The sequence below is a fragment of the Triticum dicoccoides genome, chromosome 6B (genome assembly GCF_002162155.2).
Source record: "Triticum dicoccoides isolate Atlit2015 ecotype Zavitan chromosome 6B, WEW_v2.0, whole genome shotgun sequence".
Taxonomy (NCBI): Eukaryota; Viridiplantae; Streptophyta; class Magnoliopsida; order Poales; family Poaceae; genus Triticum; species Triticum dicoccoides.
Window position 1 is genome coordinate 573,844,180 of NC_041391.1, and position 13,820 is coordinate 573,857,999.

The 13,820-nt window shown below is 43.2% G+C and overlaps 2 protein-coding genes across 3 annotated transcripts in view; both read right to left on the reverse strand.

The window, feature by feature from the left end:
- Window positions 1–1,042: 1,042 nt before the first annotated feature.
- LOC119321727 (protein ODORANT1-like) lies at window positions 1,043–2,359 on the reverse strand. The gene is made up of 3 exons (XM_037595285.1): window positions 2,104–2,359; window positions 1,878–2,007; window positions 1,043–1,787 (listed from the first exon to the last, which is right to left on the reverse strand). Exons 1-3 carry the CDS (start codon window positions 2,234–2,236, stop codon window positions 1,259–1,261), a joined length of 792 nt encoding a protein of 263 aa, XP_037451182.1. The 5' UTR covers window positions 2,237–2,359; the 3' UTR covers window positions 1,043–1,258.
- A 935-nt stretch (window positions 2,360–3,294) lies between these two features.
- LOC119322766 (mediator of RNA polymerase II transcription subunit 23-like) overlaps window positions 3,295–13,820 on the reverse strand; it is a 14,668-nt gene continuing 4,142 nt past the window's right edge. For both annotated transcript variants that reach the window (XM_037596275.1, XM_037596274.1), the window contains exons 7-21: window positions 12,761–12,974; window positions 12,198–12,484; window positions 11,668–11,751; window positions 11,378–11,472; window positions 10,896–11,058; window positions 10,576–10,821; window positions 9,918–10,085; window positions 9,724–9,837; window positions 9,483–9,608; window positions 8,234–8,379; window positions 5,972–6,215; window positions 5,133–5,892; window positions 4,813–4,994; window positions 3,901–4,004; window positions 3,295–3,769 (exon numbers count right to left, since the gene is read on the reverse strand). In XM_037596275.1, coding sequence (XP_037452172.1) covers window positions 3,565–3,769; window positions 3,901–4,004; window positions 4,813–4,994; window positions 5,133–5,892; window positions 5,972–6,215; window positions 8,234–8,379; window positions 9,483–9,608; window positions 9,724–9,837; window positions 9,918–10,085; window positions 10,576–10,821; window positions 10,896–11,058; window positions 11,378–11,472; window positions 11,668–11,751; window positions 12,198–12,484; window positions 12,761–12,974 — 3,138 coding nt within the window. In that variant the 3' untranslated portion in view covers window positions 3,295–3,564. The remainder of the gene's footprint in view (window positions 3,770–3,900; window positions 4,005–4,812; window positions 4,995–5,132; window positions 5,893–5,971; window positions 6,216–8,233; window positions 8,380–9,482; window positions 9,609–9,723; window positions 9,838–9,917; window positions 10,086–10,575; window positions 10,822–10,895; window positions 11,059–11,377; window positions 11,473–11,667; window positions 11,752–12,197; window positions 12,485–12,760; window positions 12,975–13,820) is intronic.

The window sequence follows — 13,820 nt, forward strand, 5'->3', positions numbered from 1 at the left end:
ATGAGTCTTTTATGAGTGGGAAATAAGCCATTTCAGTATACCGTAGATTCAATTGTGCACAAGCATGGTCTAAAAGTGACTATCTACTGAGTTGTCCTTGCCTTGACTTGTGATACAAGTACTTCTAGTTTGCGAAACACTTTTTCTTGTGTAACTGGAAAGCATATATGTACCGCTCTATTATATATAAATAAGTAAATAAGGTCTAATTAGAATTTTGACAACCCTTTGAGAAGGCGTTCAAGGGGTTCTCAAATGTAACATAAAAGTAAAATATTCAGTTCATGAAGGTTTTATTGTATGTAATTATTTAGGTGTTGATGCAAAACAACCAAGCAAAACAATGTGTATATCTAAAGGCCTGTTATTTTATTGTTTTTTTCTTATTTATCAAAAACAGGCCTGTTTTTATTGGGGGTCTTTTCTTCTGCTCCCTGGTATTTCGCGAAAAAACGCACTCAATCCGAACAAAGCCTAACGGTCAAATCAAGGAGAATTATGCTCCCGGTGATCGGAAGGATGCTTCTCGAGACCTGGCAAAGAGAAGGTTTACAAGGCTGCGGCCATAAATTTTTTGAATGATCTTTCTTTGAGTACTGATTTTTTAATGATCTTCTTTTTCTTTTTGGGTTATCTACACAAGGATGCTTTTGTGCATGGAGCCTTTCTTATTTAACTAATCGGTGTTTGGTTATATTAGCAACAGACATCTTGAACTTAAGTAGTCCACTACTATTGCAAAAGCACTCCTCACACTTCCAAACTGGTCCCGGAAGTACTGAGCTTTCATTCCAGGGAGTCTCTGCCGCAGTCCATCATTGGAGCGTGCATGCACAAATACTATTCAGACATGTTCATAAAACAAAACATTTTTCTTTGACGAAAGGCTTAGCTTTTCGCTTTCAGAATTGAATATGTTTATAGGGGATGGGTGGGAATGTTTGTTCTTTTGTGCGTGTGCATGAGCGTGCTGAACCAAAGATCATACCGTGATCGATGATCCAGTGAACTGCTTCTTGACACTTTCTTCGCATATAATCAATTTTCATAAGCACAGTCAACATTTCTCTCATTCCTTATCAACAAGCAAGCATGCATGCATGCACGGACATGAACACTGACGAATTCTCTCCCAAGAAACCAAAGAAAACAGAGCACGGAGAGAGCAAGCGAGTGAGAGGAAAACAGAAGGAGGTGACTCTGAGTGAGTGACGCAATCTAATTCTAACCCTCGATTCGAATACTAACAGCCGCTTGATCACATCCACACTTCTTGATCGAAGCCGACGTCGGAGCACTGGTCGAAGAGATCGACGCCAATGTCGCCGCCGCCGCCGCTACCGGACAAGATGCTGGCCCAGTCCATGTCGATGATGGCGTCGACCTGGAAGAGGTCGAGGGGGTCCGGCCAGTCCACGTCGGCGCCGCCGGGCGTCGCGGCGGAGGCCGAGGCCGAGGCGGACGAGGAGGAGCAGGGGGACGGCGACACGGCCGACGCGGTGGAGGCAGAGCAGGTGGCGCCCTGCTTCGGCTCGGCGCTCGTCAGCGCCTCCTCCTCGGCGCTAGCGCCGGTGCCGTAGCCGGCCGATTCTTGGGACGAGGCTTTGCCGTCGCAGTGGGGGTCCTGCTGCGGGTCCTGGAGGGGGTCGGCGCGGGAGGCGGCGACGGGCTGGTGCGTGACGGGGTCGAGGCCCATCTTCTTGAGCTTCTTCCTGATGTGGGTGTTCCAGTGGTTCTTGATCTCGTTGTCCGTCCTGCCCGGCAGCCGCGCCGCGATCTTGGACCATCTGCGCCGCAGCACAAGAACAGAATTCACGACGCGAACATGCAGAAAAATGTCCGGACTCCGGATGGGAGGAATCGAGCTGGACACACACCTGTTGCCGAGCTGCGAGTGGAGGTCGATGACGAGCTTCTCCTCGTCGTCGGAGAGGAGGCCACGCTTGAGGTCGGGGCGCAGGTAGTTGGTCCACCGCAGGCGGCAGCTCTTGCCGCACCTCAGCAGCCCTGCATGCGATTGAGAGTCTGAGACCAAATGTATGCGTTTGCAGGGTGGCCGAGCCGAACCGTCGCCATGCATATACGGGTGTAAGCGTCGCTGACCTGCGAGCTTGGGGACGAGCCTCCAGCAGCAATGGCCGTGGGAGAGGAGGAAGGCGACGAGCTTCTGGTCCTCCTCCGCCGTCCACGGCCCCTTCTTCAGGCCCACCTTCTCGCAGCACGGCTGCCTGCCCATCTCTGTCGGTCGAGCCGGACGAGCACCAGTGAGCGAGCGAGCTGAGCTGGGAAGGGAGGCGGCAGGGGCAGGCGCTTGCTCGAGTCTCGAGGGAATCAGTCAGTCCCAGGAGGAAGAAGTTTGGCCTTAATGTGGGAGCGGAGGCGCGTAGCGGGGGATTAATAGGTGCGGCCGGAAGTGGAAAGGGGCCACGCGCACGTGGCGAGCAGAGCCCCAGTACGTGTGAGCCGGCCTCTGCTCGCTCTGAATCTCATCAACCGGCCTCGGCCTCACCCACACAGGTGGACCATGCATGCATATACGCATGGTGTTTCATTCTGCTAGGCGGTGCACCCGACCACGGATTAGCAGCAGGAGAAAACGGGCCACGGATTACCAGGCACGTACTACGTGGACCTTGCTTGCTAATCACCGCGGCGGTATATATCTACCTATCGGAGAATAAAGGGGGGCTGAATGAACCGTGGGAGGCTCGGAAACGTGTGGATTTTCGCACAAACTTTGTACCGTGCCCAACACGTGAACATAGGGATTTGAACCCGGGGTATACTGTTGAAAATTTAGAGAAGTGACCACCGATGTTTACGAGGCATAGCTGACACTGGTGAACTTGCTCGCCGGTCAGCAGTACAACGACGACTGTAGTTTGCACAGGAGTGCGGGCTATGTTAACGTGGAAAAACCCGAAAATTTCCTGGCCACCCCAACCGGAAAGAAGCTGTCTTGCACGCAGCGCGCCACTGTGACGCGATGTCCACGGCTCACGACACGGGTATACCAGCGAGCGTCTGATGGCCACCGGCGACAAGGGTCCGTCCGTCCTTGGCTCCTGCTCCGTGACAAACCTTGCAAGCACGCGATGCGCTCTTACTTGCTCGGCTCAGATCGGTGTCACGACGGGTAACCCCTGACCGTGACCATCGACCAAACGAGCCGTGTCCTGCACTGCAGCATCAGAGGAAAAGGGGTAGTACTACTTACAACCGACTGCCGCTAACTCCAGCCAATGAGTTGCAGCCATGAAGCGACGAACGAAATGCACAAGCGCTTGCATGGAGTTGACAGTAAATATGTTTTGACTTTAGACAGACAAATTAAATTTTTAGATGATAAACGTCGCAATCTACACCACTGCTACATATATATGGGTTACAACACAAGATCCAACGGACAATCTGCCCCTAACCGTTGAGATAAACTCCAGGTTCCGGTTTGGCAGCGAGTTAACTGGTTAAAGCCGCTTGGCGCTCAGGCCTGTACAGCGAAATCAGCCGAGCCGCAGCACTCCAGGTGTACACTATTCTACATCATCCATGTTGTGCTCTAGCTTAGGATGGGTGTTGTTGCGCTAGCTTTGGATGGGTCGCCGCGTAAATCGACGAGGTTGGATCGGTCTTGAGGTGGGACAGGAGATGCTGCACGTCAGGCCGAAGCATATCCACCACTTTCCCGCACAATGTCAGTATCTCCACTTTAGGTTTGCTGGTACTCTGAACCGGGCCGCCTTGACCTTCATACATGACGGCATGATGCCTGTTTTCGCGACGAGAACATGAAGTAGCTCATATGAGAAGTTAGACATTGAATTAACGATTGAGCACAGAATGGGAAGATACATGTAGTCCATGCCCGAGAATTTTCAGCAAGGATTAGGAGTATCTTACACAAAGTCAATGATGTCTCCAATTTCTGATGCCGGCACATGAGGTGAGGCCTGAGAGTTCTTCCCAAACACATCCCCCAACACATTGAACAGCAAAGCCAGTGTCTGCAGATCCCGAGGACACGAGAAAATTAGTACAGAACAACAAATAAACTGTACTTCGTACAACAATATATCGGACCACCGGTGAAGCCAGCAGAGAGCAGGGGCTGGTGGAGTAAAGAAAAATGGTGTTTCTGTTGGTGCGAAAATGATGAAAACTAGTGATATAGCAAGAGCGGATGTTGTGGTCTCGGACGCCTTTGGCCTGCATGAAGCTCTTCCCATGTATGAAAACATTGGGTCGTGGGGAACAATCAATAACATGCATTCATTTATTTCCTTCGGAGAGCAAGGGCACACTTACAGCTCAATTGTGTCGAAGACACAACAGAGCAAATCAGACAAGTGTAGGGCCTAGTGATATATGACTGCGAGCCTATATGAATGCACGAGAGGAACTGTTGAGAGTCATTCCGTAAGAATCCTAGAAACTCATTCCCTGTTCCAAACATATATATAGGAAAAACATTCCTATAGGATTTGCAGTCTTTAAATAGACAAAAAATACTACTCCCTCCGGTCCATATTACTTGTCACTGCTTTAGTACAACTTCAGTACAAAGTTGTACTAAAGCAACGACAAGTAATATGGATCGGAGGGAGTACATTGGAAAGAGGCTAACAATGCTTTTTTCAGTGTGAAGTTTCTGAAACAGAAGACAGAATAGAAGCCATGTTGGAACATGATCTTGCTTTGATTATTGAGATTACAGGTGTAACATATATCGTAGAAATTTGTTCAAAACAGCTGTAAATCCAAATTATACATTCTTTTAGTAACTAGGAAGTACAAAGGGAAAACCAGGCATACCTTCATGAATAGAGGTCGAGCAAAGGCTAGACGAGGCAATAAGGGGCCCAATATGCGGAAGGCAATTCTCAACATGGCAACTGAAGTCACTGGCCGGAGATGTTTGATGACAGTATGTGAAGATTCCAGCCACTCTTGAGGAAGATTGCTAAAAAATGAGTGTAGAAGGGCCACAATGTTACCTGCAATCAAGGCAGAACAAACATATAACCAGAGCACAAAATGGTATAACTGTATTAAATTAACAATGAGCTGAATGGGCCCAAATGTTTAAGCTGAAATGGGGTAAAAACACAGTAAACAAAAATGTCTTGCGGTACCTATGGCTGTCGATGTACTGTCTTGAGAAGCCCATGTTGGGTCCAGAAGTGCGTAACCAACAGCTGAGTTAAGCTCTTTCACAGGTCTCGAACTGTCAGAAAGCCAACGACAATCTTTTATGATTCGAGCTGCTTCTGAGTAAAGTTGCATGTGAAATTCTGGTGGGAGTTGTGCCAGCAAGAAGCCACATGCTTGAATCATCAAAACAGACAACTGCTGACAAGAGTAGCCACTTCTAGAAACAAAGTTCGCGCTGATTCCACTTGCTGAAGTGTTTCCTCGGCTGGCACCTGCCGACTCAGCACCCGCACCTGAAGGAGAAGTTGGCAGCCCAGAGTTTTGGCCCAAACCACCAGACATTCCTTGACCAGTATTTGACTGTATAAGCATTGCTTGTACATGAGCTATTAATTGAACTAGAGAGGACACTATTTGAGAAGCTGGCACAGGAAGTGAGAGAATCTCAATAGCTGCTGTTTCCAAGACAAGCTGTGTGTATGACCCAGGATCCTGATTTTGATAAAATGCCCTCTGAGCATCAGCGTTACTATTTCCACCAGCTTGCATAGATGCATGAGGCTTGCTGAAATTTGTGCGTCCGCCAGAAGCATCTGCTGGGTTTGATTTGGACTTGCTACTCAAAGGAGGTATGACATTATTAACAAGGCCTAGCAAAAGGTTGGCAAAATATTCTGGTGGTGGGCAAATAGAAGAATTTGAAGACCCTAAATATTGAGCAAAGGATTCTGAGAAAGGAGTCTGCAAAATGATCACCATTAGTATGAACGAATAGAACTGGACAGCTAGAAGAGTTTCCAGAAAAGAAACAGGGGTTTACCTTGGTGCTAACACCCAGCACGTTGAGGATCCGGACAATTAACTTGCTTGGAAGATGACCATAGAAGTATGCAAGAATATCCCGCACAAATGTAAATCTCAGTGGGTGGAAAGCAAGAAAGGTAGAATAAAATGCGAGAACCCTGTCTGCGATATCTGTAGCATCATTCTCAATAAGCCTATAAATTATCAGTGGGATGACTGGAAGCAAGCGGGCAGCAATGTCATCGAAAAAGGGAGGATAGCTGCATTCATAAAACAACTATAGTGAATCAAGCTTCAATAACTTTTGCACAGAAACCCAAAAGGGCAAAATATACCAACAGAAATATGATTTAAAAAGTCAAATATACCCAAATCAACATAATATGCCATGGTACAAGTCTACAAGGTAATATAAACATAGAAAGTAAAGAGATATATGTATCAGCCAGGGGATTGAGGCTAGCACACCCTTCTAACTACCCCTGCGTCCCAAACTGCAAATTAATTATTGGGCTCACTTTGTAGGGATTTTCTGTAGGTGCATCAACCCCTCTGAACCGGAGCAACATATTGTTAAGGGTGGAAACTAGCACTAGATAATACAAATTATCTGATGTCCGTATTCAAGAAAAGGCTACTATGGGATGAAATATCTGCATCCGAATCAGAATCAAATCTGGATCCTGACAATATGGGGACTTAATATCCAGATATAAATGCAGATGTGGCATTGGAAAAAGACGAGGATACTAATTTTGAAATCGAATGTATCAGTGTCGGAGTAAAAACTATCCAGCTCCCTGACCCGGTGCGGCTGTCCCCTTAGATCTCAGCCCATTTAGCAAGGAAAGTGCCAAAGCTCTGGCATCAGACACCTCAGTCGCATCCCTTGCCAAGCAACTTGCACGTCGCCCTCTTCACACTAGTGCCCTCCATGCAACTCTTCCGCTTTCTTCTCCACGCAGGCACGCTCCTACTCCTTTCAGCTTCCATCGCGCACGGTAATTACATGACCATACAGTAGTAATCAATCACGTCACGGTGTTGCTTTCAGGAATCAAGATGCATGCGTAAAGAGCTGGACAAAAATCTACCATGCACTTAATTATGACTCACACTTTTACAGATAAAATGCCAAACTAGTTTGCTGCCCAGCTCTAAGACTTGTTAGCTGGTACTCCCTCTGTGAAGAAATATAAGAGCATTTAGATCACTACTTTAGTGATCTAAACACTCTTATATTTCTTTACGGAGGGAATATATTGTGCCGCTGGAAGCCTTGAACAACCAAAGAAGAGATCAAAGTGAACCACTGTTCATCATATGTCATCAATCAACAGCAATATCAAGTGCCCTATAGTGTGTCGTCAAAGTTTTAGGATATTTAACCTCGCAAAAAATTAGGATAATTGTATTCAAGTAGCACCCGAGCTGTCCTCGTGTTCGACAACATCCGTATTTGCATCTGTACTCGTTTTGAAAATATGGAAAAGAAACTGGTTAGAGTACCATCTAGTCAGCATCCAATCCGTTTCCACCCTACATATTGAGACTATTGGCACTGGCCCGAGCAGCAAATTGGAAGAATTGTCGAAAACTCAAAACTAAACTTTGATCAATTTCATTACAATGTATTGCTTTTCTACCACTAAACCTTGCTTTATTAGTTACTTACAAAGTTGAATCATGAAAAATGCACGCCACTTAAAACATCAAGATGATTTTACAAACAAGAAACAAATGCAGAAGAAAGTAGATATGTTCTTTAACCGGGTAAAGTAGATATATGATCCATTGCTAAAGTAAAATCTAATCACAGCAATCCGTAGAAAAAGGCATCTTACATCCACCCTTAAGAATGTTCAGGAAGTCTATTACTAGTGGCCATATATGGTTGGGAATAGGACAAGGGTTTCCCAAACCAGCGAGATTCAGATAAAAACAGGGATGGTTCAATTTAAGGCTGGGAAATAAATGGACAAGTACTTATCAGGCATACCAAGAAACGCCACTGACTAAAGATAAACTAAGCACAGTACGCTCGTATTTATCTACAGATCCAAATATATCAGACTGTACCGGGCAATCAGATTAACAAGCAAATTTTCAATCAAATAGCTAGTTGGTATTGCTATTCAAAAGACAATTAAGGTTAAAAATGAACCTGCTTTACGCATGTTTTCAACGAATATGTTATATATCGTTCAAATTCCAAATGCATAATTGCATATTTAACTAAAACACTGGACTTGAATATCAATTAAAAGATTGCACTTACCGGTCCTTCCATGAAAGATGGTTACCAAGAGCTTTCTGGAGCTCAGCTCTTTTTGGAGGTTGATTTTTTAGCCAATGCTCAGGAGAACGAGAACTGCAGAATGCTTTAATTCTGTGCTGAAGTTCAGGTCTTTCAAGCAGACTTATCTGTAATGTTAAATTTATCATCAAAGCAAGTCCAAGCTTTAGCATGCACAGATGAAGCAACTAGTCAGTTTTAAAACATCAAATCTGTCCGAGTACAATGCTTTCTAATTACTTTGGTATACACAGACGAAAATCTAGTTGTTACTTAGAGTAGAAATTAGCCAGCTCAGGCACTGGTTGGTACTCAGAAGACCCTGTTTGTTTGGGCTTGTGCTTCAGCTTGTGGTGTTTCTAACCCTCTAGAAGCACACACTCAACAAACACCTGTCGGCTTTACACTGGGGTGGAGAAGCGCCACCAGAGTTGCTTCCTGCAGCCCCTTGCCAAACCTTCCACAGGAGACTTCCCCGCACTACACATTATTTACAAGCAAACTGCCAGCGCATATATATAAGGAGATCCTCTGTAGTTTTCCACTTTCCCAATCCCAGTCTAATCTCCTCCCATCTCCCGATGAAGGTGTCTAAGATTTGGGAGAAAACAGCGGCAATGGCCCGAGAGCTCCCCTCTACAGCCATCCGTGAGCCCCTGACAGCTTACGATGCCCTTCGCACCCACACATCATCCCCGAGCTCCTCAAGTTCCACACCCTCCACAGAGCTGGAGCTCAACCACTGGTGACCGCCAGCCAGATCTCTGGCCCCGTACGGTGGTGCCCTTGTGCTGCCCTCCTATATACAGCAGGGTACTCTATGTCTATTCCTACGACACTTTGATAATAGTAATGTGTTACCAAAAGGCATCCACATGCTGCCCTCTGTTACTCTTTTAATGACTAATACAAAACTGTAGCGTGTTACCATATCCATGCATTAAACAACTTGTGCAAGCTTTAAAAATTGCAAATAGAATAAAAAAAAGTGTCTGGCTTTCAACCCTGAACTCTGGCGAGAGTCTACTTATCAACCCTAAACTCAAAAACCATTCTATTAGATTAGCTGCTTTCAATATTTGCATGAACAGCTGTTGAACTGGTTTTTAGTAGAATGTTTAAAGCTATCTAACAACTGGGAAACAGTCAGTTGGTAACTAAATAGTGGTTATTGAACTAATGATGTAACAGAAATATGGGATTCAAACCTAATTGTTTTAAGAGGACCTACCACAAGACGTAAAGCATAAGGATCATCATCCCTGTCAATAAGAGCTAGCAGCACAATGTCCAGTGGAACTAACTCATGTGTCCAGACAAAGAATGCAAGATTCGTGATTGCTTTGGAAAGTAAATCCTGCAAAAAATAAGCGACCAGAAAAATTTAGACGCAAGCTACTAGAAAAGGAAAACCACAAAAAACAAAAAGGCAAAGAGACAACTTTTGTAACAAAAAAATAATCTTGTGTCACCTGCACTAGATGCCCCCGTTGAAGCTCAAGCTGGATATGATGCAGAAGAACATCAACCATTGTATAAATATTTGCAGTAACTTCTTCAGGTGAAAACTCTCTCAAGACACGAGCCTGCGATAAGATCAAGCAGCACATGTATAGAGTAACTGACAACCCTCGTATGGAAGTAATCACAAAAAATAAAATCATACAAGATTTGCGCTGTTGATCTCAGGATGTCCATTCATTAGCATCCAAGCACCAGCGCATAGATAGCGACGATGCTGAGGGAAACTATGGCTCAAATAAGTCATGACATAGTTTGGCTCAGCGGATGGTGACAGTAGCTGGTTGCATTGATTGATAACAGTAGTTTCTGCCTGAAATGAGAGTATTGTCAAAATTAAAGGTGAAGAACAATGTGGCCCGGGCGCCTGGCACAATAATCTCAAAAACATATGATAGCAAGTTAAAGAAATCAATCCAAGACCTTTGGCGATATTATACTCTTACACATGGCCAGAACAAGCATGTGGAAATGCTGCATTTTCAGGTCACAGAGACCATATTTATTCAACTTAACCATAAAGTAGCAAAATGTGAATATGTGATAATATCACTCTGGAGGTATATATTTAATGGCATTTCCTAATGCTAATAGTACATAAATGGTGCATACAACTGATAATACATTCTCCACCAAACTATCCACAAATAAGAAGAGCAGTTATTACAAGATAAAAAAGATTTAGCAAACAGAAGCATAACTAATCAATCCTCAACAAAAATGAGCTACGAACTACCCAAGATGGTGATCAGTAGATGCATACGGATATAAATGGCCAAACATGTGTCCCCAAAAAATTATACCTGCTGCCATGCTTGGATAGCTTGTCCCCTCTTATCCGCCCTAACCGTTAAAAAGTCACGAATAAGGGGAGGAAAATAACGTAGAGTCTTTTCTGACCATGTATGCTGACTGGTTGCCATAATTTGCTCCAATAGTGGTTGAAGATAAACCATGTGTTCAACCTCGGCGATTCCACGTGTCTTGATGGTGATCGCAAGGCTTATTATGGTTATGCGGTTAAGCGTTTCAGTAAACTCAGTTGGTCCCTACATAAACATAGAAGTCACTCCACAAACTAGTGATAGTCGAATTTCTAAAGAAAAATGTGTATTCTTTTTACCTTCAACTCTTTTTTCACCAAAAAGAAGTCTCTCAGTGAGAGAATTAAGTTCATGCACAAATTTTCAGCTAATCTAAAAAGGCGATGCTCTCCACGTTTTCCCTTAATCATTGATATTATCTTTGTGACATCATACATCAATGCCTTGCTTTTTCCGTGATACCTACAAAAGATCCATAATGATGTAAGAAAATAAGAAACGCACAATGATATAATCAACAAAAGACGCAGACCTTGAGGATTTTCTAAAGGACTGCAAAACAAAAGGAAATTCATGTATTATTATGCTGAGATCAGTTTAGAAGGGTAAATCTCTATATGCACAATATAGAAGGCATTTCGAATGAGGTGAAAAGAAAGGAGAAAGAGATGGGAAAAGAAACACTCAGGTAAAGATTCCAATCTTTTGCTGTGCCAAAGCTACTTTTCTTTTAAGAAAAAGAAGAAGAAAAAACTAAAAATCAAATTAGGTAAAGAATTACCTGTACAGAGGAAGTAGTCTGTAATTCAGTATCTCAAGTAGGAGCAAAGACACACCAGATTTGCTCAGAATAGATGGCGATCTTTGGGTTAGTGTCTGCCAAGTTTAAATAGCACGAATGTATCAGAATTTCCATAAGACCATAATTTGCACGAACTCAGAACAGGGGACCCTTAGGGTTATAAGTTACAATTACAAAAAGTAATTCGGAAATCAGAGGAAAACAACAGTCAGTCTGGCAGAAGCTCCATATGAAGAATACAGATCACATTAACAGGTAGCAAAACTTACCGTAAAATGTGGGCGGAACAATGAATGTGGTGTTATAAGCAGCAACCTAACGTAGGTTTCCACCATAGCAATGCTAGGAACAGCCTATCAAAGAACAGAGTTAAGATTAAAATAGCAATATCAACTGTATGGCATCTAAAGATAGATGAGAATTAGCAATCAAACCAAAAGAACAGATAATTGTGACTGTATGCATACTTCGAGAAAGATATATTTCCAGTCAAGATTGCAAATGATGTCATAATTTTAAAACAGATAGTCACAGGTTCATATATTGTTAGCAGAACTGTAACAGCAATTGCTATTTAAATGAGCAGAAGAATTATTCACAGAAATTGTTTTGATCATGTGAAACCATATGCAAACTAAGCTATTTTCTATTTATGTATCAACTAATGTATATAAAACTAACAACCACAAAGCTTATAGTCTGAATAAAAAGTTGTGGTGGGCTTTATAAAGCTAAATACAGAACAGAAATGTAAATGCAACTAGGGTATTAGCAGCAGCGTAATTTTTTAAAGTTTTACCTGGCCAAGAAATATAGTCTCTTCAAGCTGGTAAGCAAGCTTCAAACACAAGTTGATAGACAACCCAGAAAGCAACGCCATTGACAAAGGGTAAGTTTCATGCATCATCGTCACTCTTTCATTTGGTTGCATATTGGGTCCCTGCATGAATTCTGCCCCTCCAGCTGATGTAAACCAGGTCATGACTGCATCACATGCTGGTTGTGCCATGGTGAACGAGAGAACCCAAAACATGCCCATTGCTCGCTCATCCAAGTTCATAAAATCTATCATTCTCTCTCCCGAAGCTATTTCAAGGGGGGAAATGTTTCCAATTTATCAGTAGATACATGAAGGAAGGCAAAATTGCAAATTACAAAAATGGTTTGCAGCCAAGCATCTCTCAATGAAATAACATGCATCGCCTGCATTCCCAATTCTAGTGTTATTATGTAATGCAAACAAGGATTTTCCTACATTTAATTAGTTCCTGGCCTATCTACACATATCCCTTTTAATGAACTCTTGATTTAGCCAGAATTTTTACAAAGCAGAGCATGATGGTAAATCTAGGGCACAAGTACCTTTTGTCATCTGTTTCCACCACTCATCTATCTGTTTGCCTTTTTGAAGCTGATCGCTGTTCAAATGCTCTCTAATTGAAGTGTTGAAAGACCAAATGCGCAAAGTCTGGCTGCTACTTATGAAATCAAGAAGAATACTTTGAGGGCTGATGTTATTAGGATCAAGGCTTTTGTCTTCTTTGTGGAATGAAATTATCTTGCGTGTCGTTTCAACCTGACAGAACAGCAAATAATTAGAATGATACTCCCTCCGTCCGGAAATACTTGTCATCAAAATAAACAAAAGGGGATGCATTTGGACGTATTTTAGTTCTAGATACATCCCTTTTTATTCATTCTGATGACAAGTATTTTCGGACGGAGGGAGTATTATGTAGTTACAATGAACATGCAACTGTGAAACTAAGACAAATACAATAAGACAAGTAACAAAAGGAAGCATAAAAAATTAAAAATATTATCCGATATAACAAAACGGTAATCATTTTAGATTTTACAGCTCTTAAACGTGAAGTTAGTCATGTATTGTTATTATCTGTAACAGTTTGTTAGTGTTAAACAAATTGAGTGTAGACCAGATAAAGTGCATTTAATAATATTCCACAACAGAATAGCCTTTTTACAACACCCAGTCATCAAATAAGAATCGCACTCCACTTCCCCCTTCATCGCAGCCATTGATGAACATACGATCTCCGACAGCTCCTCCTCGACCATCATGTTAACTAAGGAAAGCAATGACATTTGCACCATATACAGGGCTATGCTTCCTTTTCCTCCAGGATCACGCCTATACAGCAGATTTGGAACCGCAAATGCACTTCCAAGCTTAAGACCTTTGCATAGCTCCTACAGAATGATACTCAGCGCCATTGGCATGTCTCGTAGGCATAACATTCAATGTCACTGACGACTCGAACTGTGTGCTCTGCAATCCAGAAGAACTGAAAACCAGGGGTCGTCTTTTCTGGAGCTGCCCCTTCAGCACCTTATATGTTGGAATTCTATTGGACTCTCTGTCTGTGGACACCAACTCAGATACACATCATCTTCTTTGATT